Raw genomic sequence first — 23615 nt, forward strand, 5'->3', positions numbered from 1 at the left:
ACTATTTATTTCCCTGCAAAGAAGAGTGTCCCAAAACATTTGATGGAAATCTATGCACACCAATTACACCTTAGTTTGGCCCATGTCACTTTAAACAGCCAATAAGGATCTCTGCAGCATCTTTTCAATTTGCAATAACACCTATTATTATTGTGGTTTTCAGCATCTGTGCTGTAGCATGGGTTTTGCCACGTGTTTTTTAACGTGGGTCTCATTTGCATACCATTATGTTATTAAATCGAATGGGGCTGTTATTTTTACTGCGTGCAGTGTAAAACAAAATTGGTACAAAAAATAGTGCCATGTTTGGTGTGGGTTTTATTACATTGTCCCCAATATTATTTATTTATTTATTTAAGTTTTTTATATACCGGCATTCATGACAACTGTCACATCATGCTGGTTCACAGTGAAACAGGGGTGCATAATAAACTTCAAACTGGAGCTATAGTGCGGAAGAAAGCAGTTACATATAACAAGGGTGGAAAGAACTGGGCGAGGAGAGAAAAAAGGACAGGTTAACAATGGCTAACGATAATTACAAATGAGAAACTTTGAAGTGGTTGATATTTATGTATTGATGGCGAGATGTTGAAATTAATTGGTGTCCGGAAATGCTTGTTTGAACAGCCAAGTCTTGAGTCTTGGAATATAGAATATGTAGATATTCTACATGAGAATGAGAATGAGAATAAGAATATGTAGCTTATGCTTATAGCAAGGCTGTCATTGTAATGCTGCAAACGGCTACCAGCACTGGACTGCACCATGGTCCTGGCAGAAGGGTTTTTTAAGGTACGGGGTAGGTGGGAGAGCTAAGGTTGGGATTAGGAGAGGAAGTGGGAGAGAGGAGGGGGGAATTCTATTCTACATGAGTAGGACTGAGGAAGGCCAAGAATGGGGGAAGTCACTGAGCAATGCGGCAATTTTATTTTTTTATATTCTAAAAACGAAGAGGTTTGGAGGGGTGGGAAGACTTGACTGGCAGGGCTGCTCTCTGAGTGAGGGTAGGGGAATTGGGCCACAGGCCCGGATCTCATTTCTTGTTTTCCCCCACCCCTCAGTGAGCCACTTAATTGGCTCTATTCTTTTTTAATATAGCCAGTTATTTCTATCTGGCCACATGAAGCACATCACCTCGGTTTATAGATAACAAAAACTTAGCAATCGCTTTACAGATCAACAGATTAACTGAAAAAACAGACAGCAATGCAGCCAATTATAACATCAACTCTTATGAATACAGTCTAGCATATCTAAGGGAGTAAACAGGTCTGATGCAATAGAATTCATTTAGTTATGATTCTTGATGAATGTACGTTCAATTCCATAGGGCAGGGGTCAGGAACCTTTTTGGCTGAGAGAGCCATAAACGCCACATATTTTAAAATGTAATTCCATGAGAGCCATACAATATGTTTAAAACTAAATATAAGTAAATGTGTGCATTTTATGTAAGATCACACTTTTAAAGTACAATAAGTCTCTGAAAATATTACACCAGGCCTTAAGACACCAATACATCTCCTATTAGGAAAACGGACCAAGTCAGGCTGCTGTAGAGTCCTACACAGAAACTACACGCCAGCAGAAAACCTCACCTGAATCACGTGCTGTCCCTCACCTAACATAGAATAAAGAGACCAAAACGCATAACAAGAAGCATACAGAAAAAAATGAATTGGAAACTGCAACAAGCCAGAGTCTCTGTATGCAGTGTAACAAAGGAAAAAAGAAACATCACCCATCCTTATAAAACAAATCAAGAAATATAAAATCATCAGCAGTAAAACTGTACTAACAAAAAGAACATATTTCGAAACAGCTAATGAGTGGAATATCCAATAATTAAAAACACATATAAAACATTTCCAGATACCAACAAAATATTTCAAAATAGCAGACACAAAGACCCAGTAATGAAAAATAATAAGGATACAAAAAATTTTTTGCTCTGCATACCTGGGAACGTTTGATATCCAGGTGTCCTGAGATTGTTCTGAATTAGCAGGAGGTGGGGTGGTTTGCTTGGAACTTTCTCCTCTCTCAGTCACATACCAGCGCTCTCTCTCACACTGGCTCTCAATGACACACCTATACACACATGCTCTCAGTACTCACATATACACATGTTTTTTCTCACTCACTTATAAAGGCTCTTAATTACACATTTACACACATGCTGTCTATCTTTTCACGCTTACACACACACACAGGCTTTCAATCACATAAATACATGCTGTCTTTTTCTCTCACACACAGACTCTCATTCACATGCTTACAAACATGTCCTCTCTTTCTCTCATTTACACACAGGCTCTCAATCACATACTCACATGCTCCCTCACCTAAATCAGCTCTCAATCACACACAGACACACATGATCTCTCTCTCTCTCATTTAAACACAGGCTGTCAATCACATACTCACATGCTCCATCACCTAAACCAGCTCTCAATCACACACAGACACACATGATCTCTCTCTTACTTATACACACAGGCTCTTAATCATACATACACATGATTTCTCTCACACACAAAGGATCTCAATCATACACACATACTCTTTCACACAAACAGGTTTTCAATCACAAACTTACACATACAGGTTCCCAATGGTAAACTTACATTCATGCTCTCTCTCTCTCACAGGCAGGCTCTCAATCACAGACATACTCTCTTTCACATGTACAGGCTCTCAATCATTCACATACATGCAATCTCTCACTCTCTCACACACACACACACACAGGCCCCCCACCTCGCGGCCCGGAAGAGGAAGTGAAGAGTATCGGGTGCCTGCGCGGCAAGAAGAGGCCACGCTAGTGCGCTCGGCATCGGCCCGAAGAAAAGAAGACTGCAGCGCGGCTCGGAGGAAAATGAAGAGGTTCAACCGCGGCCGATGGGACTCCGCCTCCGCGAGGGCTGAAAATGAAGAGGTTAGCGTTGGGAGGAGGCTGCTGCTGCTGCCGCGAGTTCCCGGGGTGGGGGAGAGAGAGAGTGAATGAGCGAGCAAACACACATGCTTGCTCGCTCATTCACTCTCTCTCTCCCCCACCCCGGGAACTCGCGGCAGCAGCAGCCTCCTCCCAACGCTAACCTCTTCATTTTCAGCCCTCGCGGAGGCGGAGTCCCATTGGCCGCGGTTGAACCTCTTCATTTTCCTCCGAGCCGCGCTGCAGTCTTCTTTTCTTCGGGCCGATGCCGAGCGCACTAGCGTGGCCTCTTCTTGCCGCGCAGGCACCCGATACTCTTCACTTCCTCTTCCGGGCCGCGAGGGGGGGGGGGGGCAAAGAGAGCACGCCGGTGCCGCTGACTCCAGCTGTCCTGCCGCGTTCCGCCCGGGCTGACAGCATTTTAAGCCCGGGCGGAGGAGGACCGGGGAGCAGCTGGGTCAGCGGGAAAGTGTGGGGACTGTCTGCGAGCCAGATGCAGCCCTCAAAAGAGCCATATCTGGCTCGCGAGCCATGGGTTCCCGACCCCTGCCATAGGGAATGAATTAGGATAAGGATGGGACGTAGTGGGAAGGGGGAGACCAAGAGGTAATGGAGGGGATAGGAGTGTATAGGAATTGAACCCAGACAGTTAGTTGTAAGCTTTTCTGAATAACCATGTTTTTAAGTTTTGTTTAAATTTTTTGTGGCATGCTTCTTGGCGTAGGTCAGAGGGCATGCTATTCCAAATAGTTGATCCTGCTATGATGAACGAACGTGCTTTTGTAGATGCAAGTTTGGTCGTTTTCGGTGAGGGGATCGGTAGTCTGGCTAGATGCTGTGGTCTAGTTGGTCGGAAAGAATCTTTAAAGTGTAGGTGTTCCGGGAACCAATTCATATTGTTGTTGTGGATGGCTTTATGTATTAGTGTGATAGCTTTGTATATAATCCTGGATGCAACAGGAAGCCAATGTAGAGCTTGAAGTACAGGCGTAATGTGTTCGTGGCGGTGTGTGTCAGTAATTATGCGGGCTGCAGCATTTTGCAACATTTGCAATGGTTGTAGCGTGTTTTAGGTAGGCCTAATAGCAGAGTGTTGCAGTAGTCAATCTTTGATAGTAAGGTTACCTGAAGAACTGTGCGGAAGTCATATGGGTGTAAGAGCGGCTTGATACGTTTTAGGGTGTGGAGCTTGAAAAAAAAGATAACTTTATTTGGGGATATTCAGTGGAACAATTATCCCACTGAATACCAAGGATGACTTATCTGGCTAAACTTAGCAAAATATTCTTCATTAGACTTCTTTTTAAATATTTGACCTCCATATGATTACGGTATATATTCTTTCTGCATCTATTGCAGTAAACAGCTTGTAGACTCTAGGTAAACATGTTATTGATTGAAAATTTCTGGCGATGTTGCTTGGGGTTCCTTTGGGAAAGAGAAGTTTTCTTCCTGTGGTGAATCATTGTGATGTTAATTCTGGTCAACTGATTTTCCAGTTTCTCAGATCTTGTGAAGATATTAATTGCTTGAGTCCCATCAGGGCAGGACTAGTCCAGTTTGAGGCTTTTTAAAAATCTGTCTTCTAGCTCTCTCTTTATTACTGCAGACCATTCCATAGCTCTGATGTCTGGCCTTTCCATGTTCTCCTGAATGCTGGGTAATCATTCTGCTTCTCTACTCAGTTCTACAAAACTCTTCTGTTTCCGCTTTAGTTGCTGTTTTAACGGCACTATTGGTTTTTCCTTGTCCCTGTCCCCTAAACAATTGTTTTGGTTTCTGTCTAAATATATTTTTTATCATCCTTTTTTATTTTCTTCATATCTCTACTGCTTTTGCACTTCTGCTACTATTTTCAATTTATTGTTAAGGTATGTTAATTTAAGGTCTTCTGTTAGTGCAGCATATTTAGGGACATTCTTTTTCAGTTTTTATTTTACCTGGAATTTCAATGTTATAACAAATAAGGTGAGATGAAAATGATTTTGCTATAACAAAGAAAATTCAGTGATTTTTTTTTTGTTAGAACTTTTAAATTCCCAAGGAATATTGAGGTACTTGCCTATCAGTAACACTTCTGTACACTATCATGATAATTTTGAAAGTAAAATATAAATGTAACAATCTATCGTAGCAATTTTCAAAAGAACATTTACTCGCAATAAGTGCCCTTAATGTGGGTAAAACCTATTGACAATTCAATAGCATATCATAGCAATTTTCAAAAGTATATTTGCAGGCATTGCTTCCACTATATGCAAATATATATCGTACATATTCATCTTGGTTATCCTGAAAACCAGACCTGTTAGTAGTACACCGTCAATTGGCTCAAAGTGGCAGTTCTGGCCTGGGAGTGCCAGAATGCCCTGTTTAGGACTGTGTATCATATTGAGTTAAAAAGAAATCTTACATTGAAGAATTATTCCTATGTATTAGTATTTTGACAAGATTTCACAACACTGAATGACATAAAACTAAGGCCTAAATTCATCATTTTGCTATAAATAGAGCTAATTTTCCTGGTGCTGACTGACCAAGATGATTTGGGTGAGAGAGCAAGGGAGAGAGGCTCTTTGGAAGCTCACATATTAGTTAACTTTTTATACCACTGTAAGAGGGGCAACTAGTAACTCGGGGGGATGTTTTGATGGTGGGCTAGGTTTTGGGTGCCGGTTTTACCTGCTTAGACAGAGATACGAACCGCACAGTAGACATCAGTGAAGATTTTAAATGATTTGGAGTGAATAAAGATATACAAAGATTAGATTTACACAATTTATTCTCTAACTAGCTTGATAGCAGCTAGGTAGAGAGTGCATCAAGTGCATCACCCCAAATTCAGAACGCCCCCTCTTACATTGGTATAAAAAGTTGACTTATATGTGAGCCTACACAGAGGCTCGCTCTCTCTCTCACTTGAAATCTGTGAAAAAATGTTTTTGGCTGCACACGCACACACAGGAAAAAGGTGTAGTTATTTCTGGGGCTAAAACCTGGTTACTCTATCGCACACCACGCTAACTGACCCTCATTTCCATTTACTCCTCCCACTTGAATAAAATTTCTAAATTTGCATATGCATTTTGCAACATGGTATTTTTTGCAAGCGTTATGGTGTTATCGCCTGCATTAGGGATCTAATGCGATTTGATAAATGACCCCCTATGTTTGCAAGATCAAAGTTTTTAAGTTATAAAATCTAAGGAAAAGACTAATAAAAGAGCTCAGTTGATGACATTACACTGTCATCTCTTTGCCTGTTGTTTCTATTTACTTACCTATGTATTTATTTTGTACATGTTCATTTTAAAGATTTGTATGAATGGAAGATGTGTCTCTGATAAAATTCTGGACTATGATTGTGACGTGACAGCAAAGTGCAATGGAAAAGGGGTAGGTAAAAAAATGAAGTTTCAGCAAAACAACATAATTTGTTCAATGTGTTAGTTCTGTCTGACAGGTTTCTTCTCAATTATAACTGCTAATTATTGGGTGAAAGATAGGAATTCTGTGCACTTAAATTGGTTAAAACCTATTGATAATTCGAAGGCTTATATTGTAGCAATTTTCAAAGGCTAAATTGCATGTACAAAGTACAAATGTAAGAGATCCCTATGGCACAGGCTGGCCTGCTTAATTTTAAAGGGAAATTCTGCAGGGAGTTTCCCTTTCAAAATCAGCTTGCAGGCCTGCAACTTCCAGATGGATCTAAAAACTGTCCTCTATATGTTACGCTCACCGCCTGTGGCAACCCCGTGAGGCGGACCTCGTACCTTGCTGTGCAGCCCGCGGGACCCAGTTCTTCCTCCTTGGCAGCGGCAGGCAGCCGGCTCCGACAGTGGACCCCTGCCAGTGCCTCTGCCTCTGCATCTCGTCCTGGGCCTTCCAGTTGGGATCCCTATTCCAGCACCTCGGACCTTGCCTCGCGTCCCGGGCCCTCAAGCCGGGATATCCACACCAGCCGAGTCTCCAGCAGCGTGGCGCCTCCCTCTAGGCACGCGCGTGGCTCCTTGATCATTTTAAAGGGCCCATGGCGGGAACCAGGCCGTAGACCCTGGATATTGACGGCATGTCCTGCTCAGTATAAATTCCCTGGTTTTCTCTGAAGGAATTGCTTTTGCAACAGGTCTCCTTGATTTGTCTTTCCATGGTTCCAAGTACTTGTTGCCTCGTTGTGTCTTCATTCCTGTTCCAATGTCTTCAGTCCTCCCCGTCTGTCTCTTTGTTGTGATTGACTTCCTGATACTGACCTCTGCCTGCCTGACCACGTTGCCTTCTCCAAACCTGACCTCTGCCTCCCTGACCATGTTGTCTTCTCCAAGCCTGACCTCTGCTTGCCTGACCACATTGCCTTCTCCAAGCCTGACCTCTGCCCACCTGTCCACGCCTGTTTTCTCTGTGCTCCGACCATTGCTACTCCTGACGATGCCTGCCTTCTCCACGCCCTGACCAATGCTACGTATGACTTTGATATAGACTTTACGTTCCAAGTTCCTTGTTGCTTGCTATACCATCATTTGGCCACCAGCCTCAGTTCAAGCTCATCAGTGACCCTTTGCACTCTATCCTTGGGATGTGGACTCTTAGGGCTTCAGTACCTTTGTGCTCAAGCACCCTCAGTCTGTTCCAGTTCATCAGTGCTTGGGTTTCCATTCTGTAACCTGTCCTGGGTAGAACTACGCCACCTGCTGTCTGCTGTCTCAGGGCTGAACTACCTGCTACTACTATACTATCTCAAGGCCCGCCTGCCGACTCCGGCACCCAAAGGCTCAACCCAAGGGGATGTGGGCTGGTATAGGTGAAGCTCTAGTGGCTTTTAACTTCAGCCCGTTCCACCTGCTGAAAGTGGGGACCCATGGGCTCTTGCCTGCGGGTTCCGCCAACTCCATCTCAGCCCATTAATCCACCTCCAGTGCAACACTATATTTTCTGGCCTGTATTTGAATGGTCATATTTAATGAATCCTCAGTGGGAGCACTTAGAGGAGAGAATCACCTTGCTAGTGGCTGAAAGGAATCAGTAAGTTTTTGCTTGGGACAGTGTCTTTTTTTAAAGTATTGGGGCAAAGTAAACTATTTGGGAATATTATTTAGTGTGTTTGTGTGTTTGTGCTTTTAATAGTCAGTAAGGCAGCAAATAAACAAGTTAGACTGTTTGTATTTTTAAATAGTCAGTAAGGCAGCTAGTAAACAGTAGTTAGTGTGTTTATTATCCCAGGACAAGCAGGATGCTAGTCCTCACATATGGGTGACGTCACTGATGGAGCCCTACCCCGGAAAACTTTCTGACAAAGTTTCTAGAAACTTTTGACTGGCATCCTGAGCCTACTGAGCATGCCCAGCATACCATGATCTCTCGAGCCACAGGGGTCTCCCTTCAGTCTTCTTTTTTCCGCGAAGCCATTAGCCTCGCGGTTATAGGAGACCTGTGTGGTGAATTTTCACTACATAAAAAACTTAGGAAAACTTGGAAAAACTTTAGAGCACCATAGGGTTCTCCCTTTTTTCCCATCCCGGTAAGTCTTTAAATTTTTCCGGTTGGTTCTGTTACCACTAAACCGTGTCACAAGGTCGTCGACGGCTGTCCGACCTTCATTATGGCTACGGGTTTCAAAAAGTGCCCGAATTGTTGCTTTACTATGTCCATCACGGACCCACACATTGAGTGTGTACTTTGCCTCGGCGAGGGACATGACATTTCGACGTGCCCAAGATGCGCCGAGATGACGCCTAAAGGCAGAAGACTCCGCATGGAGAAGATGGAACATTTATTCCATCTCCAACTAATGCCATCAACCTCAACTTCCACACAGTCATCTCCGGCTGGAGCGATCAGGGAGGTCGTCCTTAAAAAACGTAGACCGGATTAAGCAGGTGATTGCTGTCACTGACCCCTTCAAAATCATCGATAAAGTCTACATCTGTCATCGAGAAAGGCGTCGAGCATCAGCAGAAGCATCGTCATCGACACTGGAGGCTTCACGATCCTGAAATGGATCTGATAACCAGAGTTCCATCGACAAGTTTTGAATCACCTCCGAAGAAACCTTGGAGAGAGGACTCTCCATGTCCACCAAGGCCTTCGACTGCTAGGCGATCCCCACTGATATCGGTGCCGGGAACCGTACCTCCACAGGGCCCTGCAGAGGTACCGGTATGGCCTTCGCTGCCTCCCCCCGTAGCTGCTCTGGTTTCACCAGCTATGAGGGTGGAACTGGACGGTTACATCTGCCAGGCAGTTCGGGATGCACTCCGTGACACGCCTCCGATGCCAGCACCGATCACGATTCCCCCATTGATGCCAGCACAATCGCCAGTACCGGTTCCAATCCCGTCACCGGTGCCTATTCCAATGCCATCGCCGACTCTATCGCCGGTCCCACTCCAACTCATACCGATGCCTATGCCGGATATGTCCTTTTTCGCGCCAATTTTAACAAAATTGGACACACTCATAAGTGCCATCCTGGTACAACCACCAGATGTACCAATGCCAACACCAAGGGAAGAAGAAATAGTGAAGGTAGTACCGATGACTGAACCTATTCCAGGTCCATCGGGAATCTCATGTTCACGCCCATCATTTTCTCCACTATTTCCATCAAAGGCACTAGAGAAACCATCGATGCCGTCAATGCCATCTCTTCCTATCCCATCAACTCCTCCTCTTCCACGTTCACTGGACACTTGTGAGGATCCAAACACTGATTCTTCCTCAGAGGAAGTCCTCTCAGAACCTTCTCCTCCAGAGGAATCCCCTCCAGAGGACCTTTCCTTTTCAAATTTCATCAAGGATATGGCTGACACCATCCCCTTTCAGCTGGAATCTGAAGAGGATACTAGACAAAAAACTCCGGAGGTATTACAATTCGTGGACCCACCTAAAGAAGTCCTGGCAATTCCAGTTCACAAAGTCCTAGTTGACTTACAACACAGGCTATGGGAACATTTCTGCACCATACCACCGGTGAATAAAAGAACTGATGCTACGTATCTAGTCCAACATATCCCAGGCTTCCAAAAAACTCAACTACCCCATCAATTGGTAATAGCTGAGTCAGCTCAAAAGAGGTAAAAAAGAATAAAGCTTCATTCATCCAATCCTCCTGGAAAAGACAACAGGTTTTTGGATACCATAGGCAGGAAAATGTTTCAGGGGTCCATGTTAGTTTCCAGAATTGTGTCCTACCAACTATATATGACGCAATATCAGTATAATTTGTGGAAACAAATTCAGCAGCTCTCAGAATCTCTTCCCCAGCAATTCCAAGATTCCTTCAGTAGTATCATCCATAAGGGCCTGGAGGCTGGGAAACACGAAGTTTGTGCAGCTTACGATAGCTTTGAGACTTCATCAAGAATGTCTGCCACTGGTATAAGTGCCCACAGATGGGCCTGGCTCAAGGCCTCCGACCTGAGACCAGAAGTACAGGAGAAACTTGCTGATCTCCCTTGTGCAGGGGACAATCACTTTGGAGATAAAGTAAAAGAGGCAGTTTCCCAGCTGAAGGAACATTCAGAAACCTTGAGACAGCTCTCCTCTGCTCCTCAGGAGTCTCAAACATCTTCACGAAGACTCCCAAGGAAAGATTCAAAATGGCCATATTATAGGCCACGGTGGTACTATCCACCTCCTGCCGTGGAAGGTCATCTAGGCCAGCACAAAGACCGCAGGCCTGACAACCAAGAGCACCTAGAGCTCAACCCCCTCCGCAAACAGGCACGACTTCGGGATTTTGAAATCTTACCGGGGAACAGAAGCCTACCTACCAATCTGACCCCAAATTTGCCAGTAGGAGGTCGGATCACTTTCGTCCAGCACAATTGGTCACACATCACCACAGACCAATAGGTACTCTCGATAACATCTCAAGGAAACCACCTGGACTTTTTCACTGTACCAAACGATACACCACCCACCTCGTCTTGGACAGTAAACAATCAATCCACACTCTTACAAAAAGAATTATCCACCCTTCTGAGAGCCAGGGCCATGGAACCAGTTCCCCGGCCTCAGCATGGCAGAGGATTCTACGCCTGTTATTTCCTCATTCCAAAGAAAACAGGAGGTCTACGTCCCATATTGGACCTCCAGAAACTCAACAAATACATGAAAAAAGAAAAATTCAGGATGGTGTCATTTGGCACCATGCTACCTCTAATTCACAAAGGAGATTGGCTCTGTTCTTTGGATATTCAAGACACTTACGCTCACATTCCAATATTCCCTCCTCATTGCAAGTATCTGTGATTCCGAGTAGGAAGTCAACATTTTCAGTACAAGGTGCTACCATTCGGTCTTGCCTCAGCAGCTCGAGTGTTCACAAAGTGCCTGGCAGTGGCAGCCGCCCACTTGCACAAGGAAGGCGTGCACGTGTTTCCTTACCTGGATGATTGGCTCATCAAAAGCCAAACAAGACAAGGAGCTCTCAACTCTCTCAAGCTCACAATAACTCTACTCCATTCGTTGGGATTCCTCATCAACTACCAGAAATCCCACTTCATACCATCTCACCTGTTACAATTCATCGTAGCAGAAATAAACACCATAATGTCAAAAGCTTTTCTTCCAAAAGACCCTGCACAGACACTTGCCTTGTTAGCAGGCTCTCTCCGTGCACGCACTCAAATAACAGCTCATCTATGCCTCACTCTTTTAGGTCACATGGCCTCCACAATTTATGTCACTCCTATGGCCAGATTAGCCATGAGAGTCACTCAATGGACACTCAGAAACCAATGGATACAGGCCATTCAACCACTGTCCTATCCAGTTCAAGTAACTCAGCAACTATGGCCCTCGCTCCTATAGTGGACAAACATGGACAACTTGCTCACAGGCCTACCTTTCCAACAACCGGTTACGCAAGTGACATTAACTACAGATGCATCCACCTTCGGGTGGGGAGCACACATTGGTCATCTGCAGACTCAAGGTACTTGGACAAAACTCGAAGCTACATTTCAGATAAATTTCCTAGAGCTTCAAGCTATACGTTATGCGCTGCATGAGTTCAAGGACTGCCTTTCCCACAAGACTGTTCTGATACAAACAGACAACACAGTAGTCATGTGGTACATAAACAAACAGGGAGGTATGGGCTCATATCTCCTTTGTCAAGAAGCTGCACAGATTTGGAACTGGCCCCTAACACACTCAATATTTCTCCGGGCCACTTATCTGGCAGGCATTCACAACATAGTGGCGGATCGCCTCAGTCGTCAATTCCAACCTCACGAGTGGTCTCTGAATCCAGAAGTGGCGACCAAGATCTTTCAATGTTGGGGCCAACCAACAGTAGACCTCTTTGTATCACAACTGAATTACAAAGTAGACAATTTTTGCTCCCTGCAGGGATGCCTTTGCTCGCCACTGGATCTCAGGTCTTCTATACACGTATCCTCCGATACTGCTAATAACCAAAACCCTAGTGAAGCTACAACAGGACAAAGGGTCCATGATACTCATAGCCCCATATTGGCCTCGACAAGTATGGTTTCCGATACTCCTTGACCTCTCGATCAGGGACCCAATTCGCCTGGGCATAGCACCCACTTTCATAACTCAGGATCAGGGCAGGTTGCGTCATCCCAACCTTCAATCCCTATCCCTCACAGCATGGATGTTGAAAGCTTGATTCTACAACCTTTCAATCTTTCAACTAATGTCTCTAAAGTGCTTGTAGCTTCACGTAAACCCTCCACACGAAAGAACTATTGTGCTAAATGGAAACAGTTTACCACGTGGTGCACACAAAACAGTGTTGACCCTTTTTCCTGCACTACATCATCTTTATTAAACTACCTATGGCATCTCTCAGACTCTGGTCTCCAGACCTCATCTGTAAGAGTACATTTAAGTGCAATCTCAGCTTACCACAATACCGTCGGAAATGCACCAATATCACTGCAACCCCTCGTTAGTAGGTTTATGAGAAGTTTAATTCAACTTAAATCTCCACACCAACCACCGGTCACAGAATGGGACCTTAATGTAGTCTTAACGAGGCTCATGCATTCTCCTTTTGAACCCATGGATTCCTGTGATGTTAAATTTCTCACTTGGAAGACTATTTTTACTAGCCATCACAACTGTAAGAAGAGTTAGCGAGTTACAAGCACTTGTTACATACTCACCCTACACAAAATTCCTCCATGACCGAGTGGTACTCCGTATATACCCAAAATTTCTCCCCAAGGTAGTTATGGAATTCCACTTGAATCATCCATCATCTTGCCTACCTTCTTCCCAAAACCACACTTTCACCAAGGAGAGAGGGCTTTACACACCTTGGACTGTAAGCGTGCACATGCGTACTGCTTAGATCGCACTACAGCCCATAGGAAATCCACCCAGCTCTTTGTTTCTTTTGATCAAAACAAACCTGGAAAAGCGGTGGGCAAGCAAACTCTATCTAATTGGCTTGCAGAATGTATACAATTTTGTTATGAAAAAGCAGGCCTTCCTCTCCAGGGGTGAGTAAAGGCTCACTTAGTAACAGCAATGTCAACCTCAGTAGCACACTATCGTTCACTGCCAATAGCTGACATATGTAAAGCCGCAACATGGAGTTCTCTTCACACCTTTGCGGCTCACTACTGTCTCGACAAGGAAGGATGACAAGATTCAGCCTATGAACAATCTGTCTTAAAGAAATTGTTTCCAGCATGATCCAACTCCTTCCACATCCAACCTTTCGTGATTTCAGGCTGCCTCATTTTTCCCAACAGTACACCAGTTGTTGTGCCTGTTGCACAAGTTGTACACTGTTGGTCCAATACAAAGATGACTCAGCCTGTAGCTTGCTAATCACCCATAAGTGAGGACTAGCATCCTGCTTGTCCTGGGATAAAGCAAAATTGCTTACCTTGTAAAAGGTGTTATCTGAGGACAGCAGGATGTAGTCCTCACAAAACCCACCCACCACCCCGCAGAGTTGGGTCCGATACGTACGTTTTATTATTTTATTTTTGGCTAACGCTCATTGCTACAAATGAGACTGAAGGGAGACCCCTGTGGCTCGAGGGATCATGGCATGCTGGGCATGCTCAGTAGGCTCAGGATGCCACTCAAAAATTTCTAGAAACTTTGACAGAAAGTTTTCCAGGATAGGGCTCCGACAGTGACATCACCCATATGTGAGGACTACATCCTGCTGTCCTGGGATAACACCTATTACAAGGTAAGCAATTTTGCTTTTTTAAAAGTCTGTAAGGCAGCTAGTAAGCAGAACCGAGTGTTTGTATTAAAAAAAAAAAAAAAAAGTAGCCAGAAGCTAGAAATCAGATAGGAGCAGTGTATACCTAAGTAAAAAGGTTGAAAACTTCAGTTCAGTTACTCACCTTGGAAAGGTGCTGAGGTAGGGTGATTTGGTTAGATTAGATACCAACGTTTGTTAATTAAGAGAGCAGTGAGTCACTCTGGCTGACTAACTGATGTTAGACTGTTTGTATTTCCCAACCCTCCCACTCCTCGCCTACCCTACCCCTAGCTCATCTTTTAATTTATAAGCAGGTGACAGTTTCACAAAAAAAAAACAACCCAACTACAAAAAAAACTTTATTGAGAGTTTGATCGGTCCCTTGTAGGCTACTACCAGACATATAGTGAATTCACTAATACATTTAAAGGAAGTTAATTAGACACATTCCTACTCCCATAGCAACCTAAAACTTAACTAGAAACTGAACAAAAGATGAAGGGAGCAGGGGGGCTTCCCAGTCTTTATCATTGAGTGTCACATGTATGATTTTTTACCCACCGGTGAGAAGTTGTACATGTGCATGCAATGCAAAGAGCTCCTGGCTCTCAGAGAACGAGTCCGATCTCTGGAGGCTAGAGTGGCAGACCTGGAGGAGCTGAGGCAGACAGAGAGGTATATAGATGAGACCTTCAGGGACATAGTAGCCAAGTCCCAACTTCAGACTGGCAGCCCTGGTGCTGCCTTGCAGGAAGAAGGTCTCATGATTGGAGAGCATCAACCTGGTGTGGCAGGAAAGGATCCTGTAGCAAGAACCTGCTAACCAGGTGATGCATTGTCCTTTCGCACCGAGGATATCTCCCCAAGGCCTACTGCCCAGGAGGGAAGGGTTAGTTCGGCCGTCATAGTTGGTGATTCGATTATTAGGAATGTAGATAGCTGGCTGGCTGGTGGGCGTGAGGATTGCCTGGTAACATGCCTACCAGGTGTGAAGGTGGTGGACCTCATGCGTCACCTAGATAGGATTTAAGACAGTGCTGGAGAGGAGCCGGCTGTAGTGGTACATGTGGGCACCAACAACATAGGAAAATGTGGGAGGGAGGTTCTGGAAGCCAAATTTAGGCTCTTAGGTAGTTTAAATCCAGAACCTCCAGGGTAGCATTCTCTGAAATGCTCTCTGTTCCATGCACAGGTCACCAGAGGCAGGCAGAGCTCTGGAGTCTCAATGCATGGATGAGAAGATGGTGCAAGGAAGAGGGATTCAGTTTTGTTAGGAAATGGGGAACCTTTTCAGGAAGGGGGAGTCTCTTCCGAAGGGATGGGCTCCACCTTAACCAGGGTGGAACCAGACTGCTGGCGCTAACCTTTAAAAAGGAGATAGAGCAGTTTTTAAACTAGAACAAAGGGAAAAGCTGACAATCGCTCAGCAGCGCATGGGTCGGAGAGAGCTATCTTCAAAGGATACTAATGATGCATTAGAATTAGGGCATCCCAACAGTGAGGTTCCAATATTTAGAAAAATAGTCCAAGTGACTGTAACTAAAAACTCACATGAGCTAAAAAATTCTAACTTATCCCTATCAATTAAAAAGCAGAATGAAAATACAAACAAAAACAAACTTTGAAATGTTTGTATGCTAATGCCAGAAGTCTAAGTAAGATGGGAGAATTAGAATGTATAGCAGTGAATGATGATATAGACTTAACTGACATCTCAGAGACATAGTGGAAGGAGGACAACCAATGGGACAGTGCTATACCAGGGTACAAATTATATCGCAATGACAGAGAGGAACACCCGGGAGGAGGTGTGGTGCTTTATGTCCGGGATGACATAGAGTCCAACAGGATAAACATCCTCAATGAGACTAAATGCACAATTGAATCTTTATGGGTAGAAATCCCTTCTGTGTCGGGGAAGACTATAGTGATAGGAGTATACTACCGTCCACCAGGTCAAGATGGTGAAACTGACAGTGAAATGCTAAGAGAAATTAGGGAAGCTAGCCAAATTAGTAGTACAGTAATAATGGGAGACTCAATTACCCCAATATTGACTGGGTAAATATATCATCGGGACACGCTAGAGAGATAAAGTTCCTGGATGGAATAAATGAGAAATTTATGGAGCAATTGGTTCAGGAACCGACAAGAGAGGGAGCAATTTTAGATCTAATTCTCAGTGGAGCACAAGTTTGGTGAGAGAGGTAACAGTGGTGGGGCCGCTTGGCAATAGTGATCATAATATGATCAAATTTGAATTAATGAATGGAAGGGGAACAGTAAGCAAATCCACAGCTCTCGTGCTAAACTTTCAAAAGGGAAACTTTGATAAAATGAGAAAAATTGTTAGAAAAAAACTGAAAGGAGCAGCTACAAAAGTAAAAAGTGTGCAAGAGGCGTGGTCATTGTTAAAAAATACCATCCTAGAAGCACAGTCCATATGTATTCCACACATTAAGAAAGGTGGGAAGCAGGCAAAACGATTACCAGCATGGTTAAAAGGGGAGGTAAAAGAAGCTATTTTGGCCAAAAGATCTTCATTCAAAAATTGGAAGGATCCAACAGAAGAAAATAGGATAATGCATAAACGTTGGCAAGTTAAATGTTAGACATTGATAAGACAGGCTAAGAGAGAATTTAAAAAGAAGTTGGCCGTAGAGGCAAAAACTCACAGTAAAAACTTTTTAAAATATATCCAAAGCAGAAAGCCTGTGAGGGAGTCAGTTGGACCATTAGATGATCTAGGGGTTAAAGGGGCACTTAGAGAAGATAAGGCCATTGTGGAAATATTAAATGATTTATTTGCTTCTGTGTTTACTGAAGAGGATGTTGGGGAGGTACCCGTACTGGAGAAGGTTTTCATGGGTAGTGATTCAGATGGACTGAACCAAATCACGGTGAAACTAGAAGATGTGGTAGACCTGATTGACAAAATGAAGAGTAATAAATCACCTGGACCAGATGGTATACATCCTAGAGTTCTGAAGGAATTAAAAAATGAAATTTCAGACCTATTCAAAATTTGTAAACTATCATTAGAGATGTGAATCGTGTCCTCGATCGTCTTAACGATCGATTTCGACTGGGAGGGGGAGGGAATTGTATCGTCGCCGTTTGGGTGTTTAGAGTATCGTGAAAATCGTTAAAATCGTGAACCGGCACACTAAAACCCCCTAAAACCCACCCCCGACCCTTTAAATTAAATCCCCCACCCTCCCGAACCCCCCCCCCCAAATGCCTTAAATTACCTGGGGGTCCAGCGGCGGTCCGTAGCTAAATCGGGGGAAGGGGGAGGGCAGGAAAACCGGCACACTAAAACACCCTAAAACCCACCCCGACCCTTTAAATTAAATCCCCCACCCTCCCAAACCCCCCCCCCAAATCCCCCCCCCCCCAAATGCCTTAAATTACCGGGGGGTCCAGCGGCGGTCCGGAACGGGCTCCTGCAATTGAATCGTGTTGTCTTCAGCCGGCGCCATTCTGCGCCGCCATTTTGCAAAATGGCGGCGCAAAATGGCGGCGGCCATAGACCAACACGATTCGACTGCAGGAGGTCCTTCCGGACCCCCGCTGGACTTTTGGCAAGTCTTGTGGGGGTCAGGAGGCCCCCCCAAGCTGGCCAAAAGTCCCTGGGGGTCCAGGAGCGATTTCCTGCCGCGAATCGTTTTCCGTACGGAAAATGGCGCCGGCAGGAGATCGACTGCAGGAGGTCATTCAGTGGGGGTCCGGAACCATGGCGTATGGCCGGCGCCATTTTCCGTACGGAAAACGATTTGGGGGGGGGTTCGGGAGGGTGGGGGATTTAATTTAAAGGGTCGGGTGGGTTTTAGGGTGTTTTAGTGTGCCGGTTTTCCTGCCCTCCCCCTTCCCCCGATTTACGATTTTTTGACGATAAATCAGGGGAATTGGTATTGTATCGTGGCCCTAACGATTTTTGATGATTTAAAATATATCGGACGATATTTTAAATCGTCAAAAAACGATTCACATCCCTACCTATCATTAAAATCATCCATTGTTCCTGAAGACTGGAGGACAGCTAATATAACCCCAATATTTAGAAAGGACTCCAGGGTCGATCCAGGAAACTACAGACCGGTTAGCCTGACTTCAGTACCAGGAAAAATAGTGGAAAGTGTTCTAAACATCACAATCACAGAACATATGGAAAGACATGGTTTAATGGAACAAAATCAGCATGGCTTTACCCAAGGCAAGTCTTGCCTCACAAATCTGCCTCACTTTTTTGAAAGAGTTAATAAACATGTGGATAAAGGTGTATCCTAACCGGTAGATGTAGTGTACTTGGATTTTGAGAAGGTGTTTGACAAAGTTCCTCATGAGAGGCTTCTAGGAAAAGTAAAAAGTCATGTGATAGGTGGCGATGTCCTTTCGTGGATTACAAACTGGCTAAAAGACAGGAAACAGAGAGTAGAAATAAATGGACAATTTTCTCAGTGGAAGGGAGTGGGCAGTGGAGTGCCTCAGGGATCTGTATTAGGACACTTACTTTTCAATATATTTATAAATGATCTGGAAAGAAATATGACGAGTGAGATAATCAAATTTGTAGGTGATACAAAATTGTTCAGAGTAGTTAAATCACAAGCAGATTGTGATAGATTGCAGAAAGACCTTGTGAAACTGGAAAATTGGGCATCAAAATGGCAGATGAAATTTAATGTGGATAAGTGCAAGGTGATGCATATAGGGAAAAATAACCCATGCTATAGTTACACAATGTTAGGTTCCATATTAGGTGCTACTAACCAAGAAAGAGATCTAGGCGTCATAGTAGATAACACATTGAAATTGTCGGTTCAATGTGCTGTGGCAGTCAAAAAAGCAAACGGAATGTTGGGAATTATTAGAAAGGGAACGGTGAATAAAACGGAAAATGTCATAATGCCTCTGTATCGCTTCATGGTGAGACCGCACCTTGAATACTGTTTACAATTCTGGTCGCCACATCTCAAAAAAGATATAATTGCGATGGAGAAGGTATAGAGAAGGGCTACCAAAATGATAAGGGGACTGGAACAGCTCCTCTATGAGGAAAGACTAAAGAGGTTAGGACTTTTCAGCTTGGAGAAGAGACAGCTGAGGGGGGATATGATAGAGGTGTTTAAAATCATGAGAGGTCTAGAACGGGTAGATGTGAATTGGTTATTTACTTTTTCTGATAATAGAAAGACTAGGGGGCACTCCATGAAGTTAGCTTGTGGCACATTTAAAACTAATCGGAGAAAGTTCTTTTTCACTCAACGCACAATTAAACTCTGGAATTTGTTGCCAGAGGATGTGGTTAGTGAGGTTAGTATAACTGTGTTTAAAAAAGAATTGGATAAGTTCTTGGAGGAGAAGTCCATTACCTGCTATTAATTAAGTTGACTTAGAAAATAGCCAGTGCTATTACTAGCAAAGGTAACATGGAATAGACTTAGTTTTTGGGTCCTTGCCAGTTTCTTATGGCCTGGATTGGCCACTGTTGGAAACAGGATGCTGGGGTTGATGGACCCTTGGTCTGACCCAGTATGCCATGTTCTTATGTTCTTATATGTTAGAAATGCATCATTTATATAATATTTGTATTTATGGCTTGGGAAATTTGCCCATTTAAATCAGATGAAAATTGCTTCCTAATTTTAGATTTCATAATGTTCAGAAGAGCCAGTACCTAACCTGCTTATGTAGACTCTGTTTACATATGTACTAAAGTATAATAGATTTTGTACACAGTGGGGCGGATTTTCAGAGCCCTGCTCGCGCAAATCCGCCCAAAACCGGGCGGATTTATGCGAGCAGGGCCCTGCGCGCCGGGAAGCCTATTTTACATAGGCCTCCCGGCGCGCGCAGAGCCCCGGGACTCGCGTAAGTCCCGGGGTTCTCGGAGGGGGGCGTGTCGGGGGCGGGCCCGGCCGTCATGGCGTTTCGGGGGCGTGTCGGCAGCGTTTTGGGGGCGGGTACGGGGGCGTGGCTACGGCCCGGGGGCGTGGCCGCGCCCTCCGTACCCGCCCCCAGGTCGCGGCCCGGCGCGCAGGAGGCCCGCTGGCGCGCGGGGATTTATGCCTCCCTCTGGGAGGCGTAAATCCCCCGACAAAGGTAAGGGGGGGGTTTAGACAGGGCCGGGCGGGTGGGTTAGGTAGGGGAAGGGAGGGGAAGGTGAGGGGAGGGCAAAGGAAAGTTCCCTCCGAGGCCGCTCCGATTTCGGAGCGGCCTTGGAGGGAACGGGGTAGGCTTCGCGGCTCGGCGCGCGCCGGCTATACAAAATTCATAGCCTTGCGCGCGCCGATCCAGGATTTTAGTGGATACGCGCGGCTCCGCGCGTATCTACTAAAATCCAGCGTACTTTTGTTTGCGCCTGGAGCGCAAACAAAAGTAGGCTATTTGCGCGCCTTTTAAAATCCGCCCCAGTGAGTGCAATTTTCAAAGGGTCTTCAGTGCTCATTTCTCTGGATATTTCCTCTGTGTTTGATATGCTTGTCCACAATATTTTACTTTTTTGATTACAAGAATGTGGCCTTTCTGGAACAGTCCTCAAGTGGTTCATTACTTGTCAGACGGAACATGTGCAATAAAATTTAACAACAATTTGTCTTCTTATTCTGAGATTAAAATTGGTATCTTCAGGGATCATCACTATCGTCTTCTTTTCAATATTTATCTTGCTCCCATTTGTAAAATTCTTGCAAATTTAACTGATTGTTATAAACTGTACGCAGATGATATTCAGTTTCTCATACGCATTTGTCCTTCCTGGGATGCTACCATAGATCATGTTAACATCTGCTTTTCAACAATCCAAAAATGGCTCCAACATAATTATCTATCTTTAAACATGTCTAAGATAGAGTTCTTAGCAATTCACTGTCTGTGCAGTTCCTTCAATTAAAAAATTATCACTCTCAATAACCTTTCTTTCACCATTAAAAATCACATTAAAAGTCTTGGAGTCATATTAGATGATACACTGTCTTGTCGCCCTCAAATCAAACAAGTTATTTTGCATGGCTTTTACAGGCTTTGTGTACTTGCTGACCTTAAAAATCTGCTTCATCAAGCCGAATTCTGTACAGTCCTTCAAGCCTCCATCTAACCAGTCGTTGATTACTGTAATATCTTATATCTTGGCATTCTCTGTTTTCCTTGTGTCCCATACATTTGCAACTCAACCCTGCTACTTACTCTTACCCTGGGCCGAATTTTCACATAATTCCCATGTACACTCGGCCACTGGACAGTCTCCTTTTCAAATCGTTTTTGGCAAGCAACCTTGGCCTCCACTTCTCCTGCCTCTTGCAGTCGCCTCCCCGGCGGCTCGACTTTTGGCACAACAGCTCCATGAACTCTGGGAGGTTACCAATGCTCGCCTTCTACATGCTGCCGAGACCGCGAAACGGATGTCCGACAAACGTCGACGACCTGCTCCACAATTCAATTTCTCATCAGTAGACGTCTGGGGCTGGTGACCTAACGGTTACGACTTCCTACCTGTCTTCGCATTCATAATTCTTTCCATGTCTCCTTGCTAAAGCCTTTGATTTCCTCTTCATTCCATGATATTCCACTCCAGCCTCCTGCCGTCGAGCCTGATGATGATCGCATCTATCACGTACAAGAAATTCTGGACGTCCGTCGTAATCATAGACGGTGGGAATATCTGATTGCTTGGGAAAGTTTTGGTCCAGAGGAGAACTCCTGGGAACCATCCTCGAATATTTTGGATAAATCTTTACTTCAACATTTTCATCAGAGGTATCCTAACAAGCCGGGTCCTTCCAGGAGGGTGCGTAAGAGGGGGGGTACTGTTATGGTTCCCGGCCGCGCTTACCTGCGGCCAGGCCCCCCTACCTTCCTCATGCTGCCGGCACAGGATCCCGATCAGGGCAGCCAGCAGCACACGGGCCGCGGCACGATGGCCTCTGGACATCGAGGAGCAGCGTCGGGGAAGACGCGGCAAACCCCGCCTCTTAAAGGGGCAGCAGCGCGAAAACCAGGCCGGCCCCGGAAGATGACGTCATCAGCCAGGGAGATTTAAACCTCTCCCTGAGGACAGGAAGACGCCTTTGCATCAAGGTTCCAGTGGTTATTTGCTTGCTTTCTTCTGGATTCTCTGTCGTCTGGCTTGCCTCGGATTGGATTTGGATTTTGCTGCTTGCTGCCTGCCTTGGACCTTTGCCTGGATATTAGACTTTGCTGTTTCGCTGCCTGCCGTGACCTGTGGCTTGGATTCTCTGTTGTCTGGCTTGTCTCGGATTGAATTTGGATTTTGCTGCTCGCCACCTGCCTTGGACCTTTGCCTGGATATTGGACTTTGTTGTTTGCTGCCTGCCTCGGACCCCTCGCCTGGAACTCGGACTTTGTTGCTTGCCGCCTGCCAATGACCCCTCGTCTGGAACTCGGACTTTGTTGCTTGCCGCCTGCCACTGACCCCTCGCTTGGAACTTGGACTTTGTTGTTTGTCGCCTGCCTCGAACACCTTGCCTGGAACTTTTCATCGCTGGGCTGCAGTACATTTCCACCTTCCGGAGACGAGCACACCTTGGCACTGCTGGTGGGTATCATCCCTCGTCCCAGACCAAGGATCCACTATCCTAACAGGAACTATGTATTAGTGACCCTTCTAGTGGTGGTCAACGTTTGGGTGAAATTTTGCCTACTGGTATTACACCAGCTATAGGTCTGCCCCTTCCATCTCCCATAAATTTGATAAGAGAGACATCTGAATCGACTATGGAGGCAGTGAATATATCCTTAGTGGACGTTTGGAGAATTGTCAGAAGAATAGAGTCTTCTCTATTCTTCTGACAATTCTCCAAACGTCCACTTTTTGTCTCAGATCAGTAAATTTTCTGAGGACACGGTGGCTAAATTACAAGACCATGATGTTAGCTTGAAGAGATTGATGAATGATGTTAGTACTATGAAATCTCAAATAAATGTTGTGCAAGCTTCTCAGGCAACGTCTGTTAAGGATAGCTTAATAATACATACACATTTGAAAAATACTGAAAATTCATTGAGGGCTAAGAACCTTTGGTTCTTAAACTTTCATATAACCAGATTACTATCTGCATCAGAACTGTTTAAGAAATATCTCTGAGAGGATTTGGGTATACCTGAGGAGAAGCAACCAGCCATCTCCCAGATATACTACATTCTTAGTAAGAAGAAGGCTGTAAGTGGGATGGAAGGGCTGATGGATATACTGACTCCTAATGGTCCAGACTTATCTCTTTTTCTTGAATCCTCTGTATATGATAGTTCATCTAGAGTGACTTTTCTTGTGTCCTTCTGTGCTGAGAAGGATAAAGAAATGATTCTCCAGAAATATTTCCTAAGAATTTTCAATGTTGTGGTCAGAAAATACAAGTATTTCCTGATGTGTCAAAGGGGTCAAAGCCCGGAGACATTCAGTAACATGGTCATAAGAACATAAGAACATAAGAAAATGCCATACTGGGTCAGACC

At 44.7% G+C, this 23615-nt stretch overlaps 1 protein-coding gene across 1 annotated transcript in view; it reads left to right on the forward strand.

The window, feature by feature from the left end:
* Positions 1-23615, forward strand: part of LOC115092766 (disintegrin and metalloproteinase domain-containing protein 9-like) — a 653043-nt gene that overhangs the window by 526916 nt on the left and 102512 nt on the right. Inside the window, exon 10 of the mRNA XM_029604070.1 lies at positions 6254-6334. Within this exon, the coding sequence (XP_029459930.1) occupies positions 6254-6334 (81 nt within the window). The remainder of the gene's footprint in view (positions 1-6253; positions 6335-23615) is intronic.

The sequence above is a fragment of the Rhinatrema bivittatum genome, chromosome 5 (genome assembly GCF_901001135.1).
Source record: "Rhinatrema bivittatum chromosome 5, aRhiBiv1.1, whole genome shotgun sequence".
Lineage (NCBI taxonomy): Eukaryota > Metazoa > Chordata > Amphibia > Gymnophiona > Rhinatrematidae > Rhinatrema > Rhinatrema bivittatum.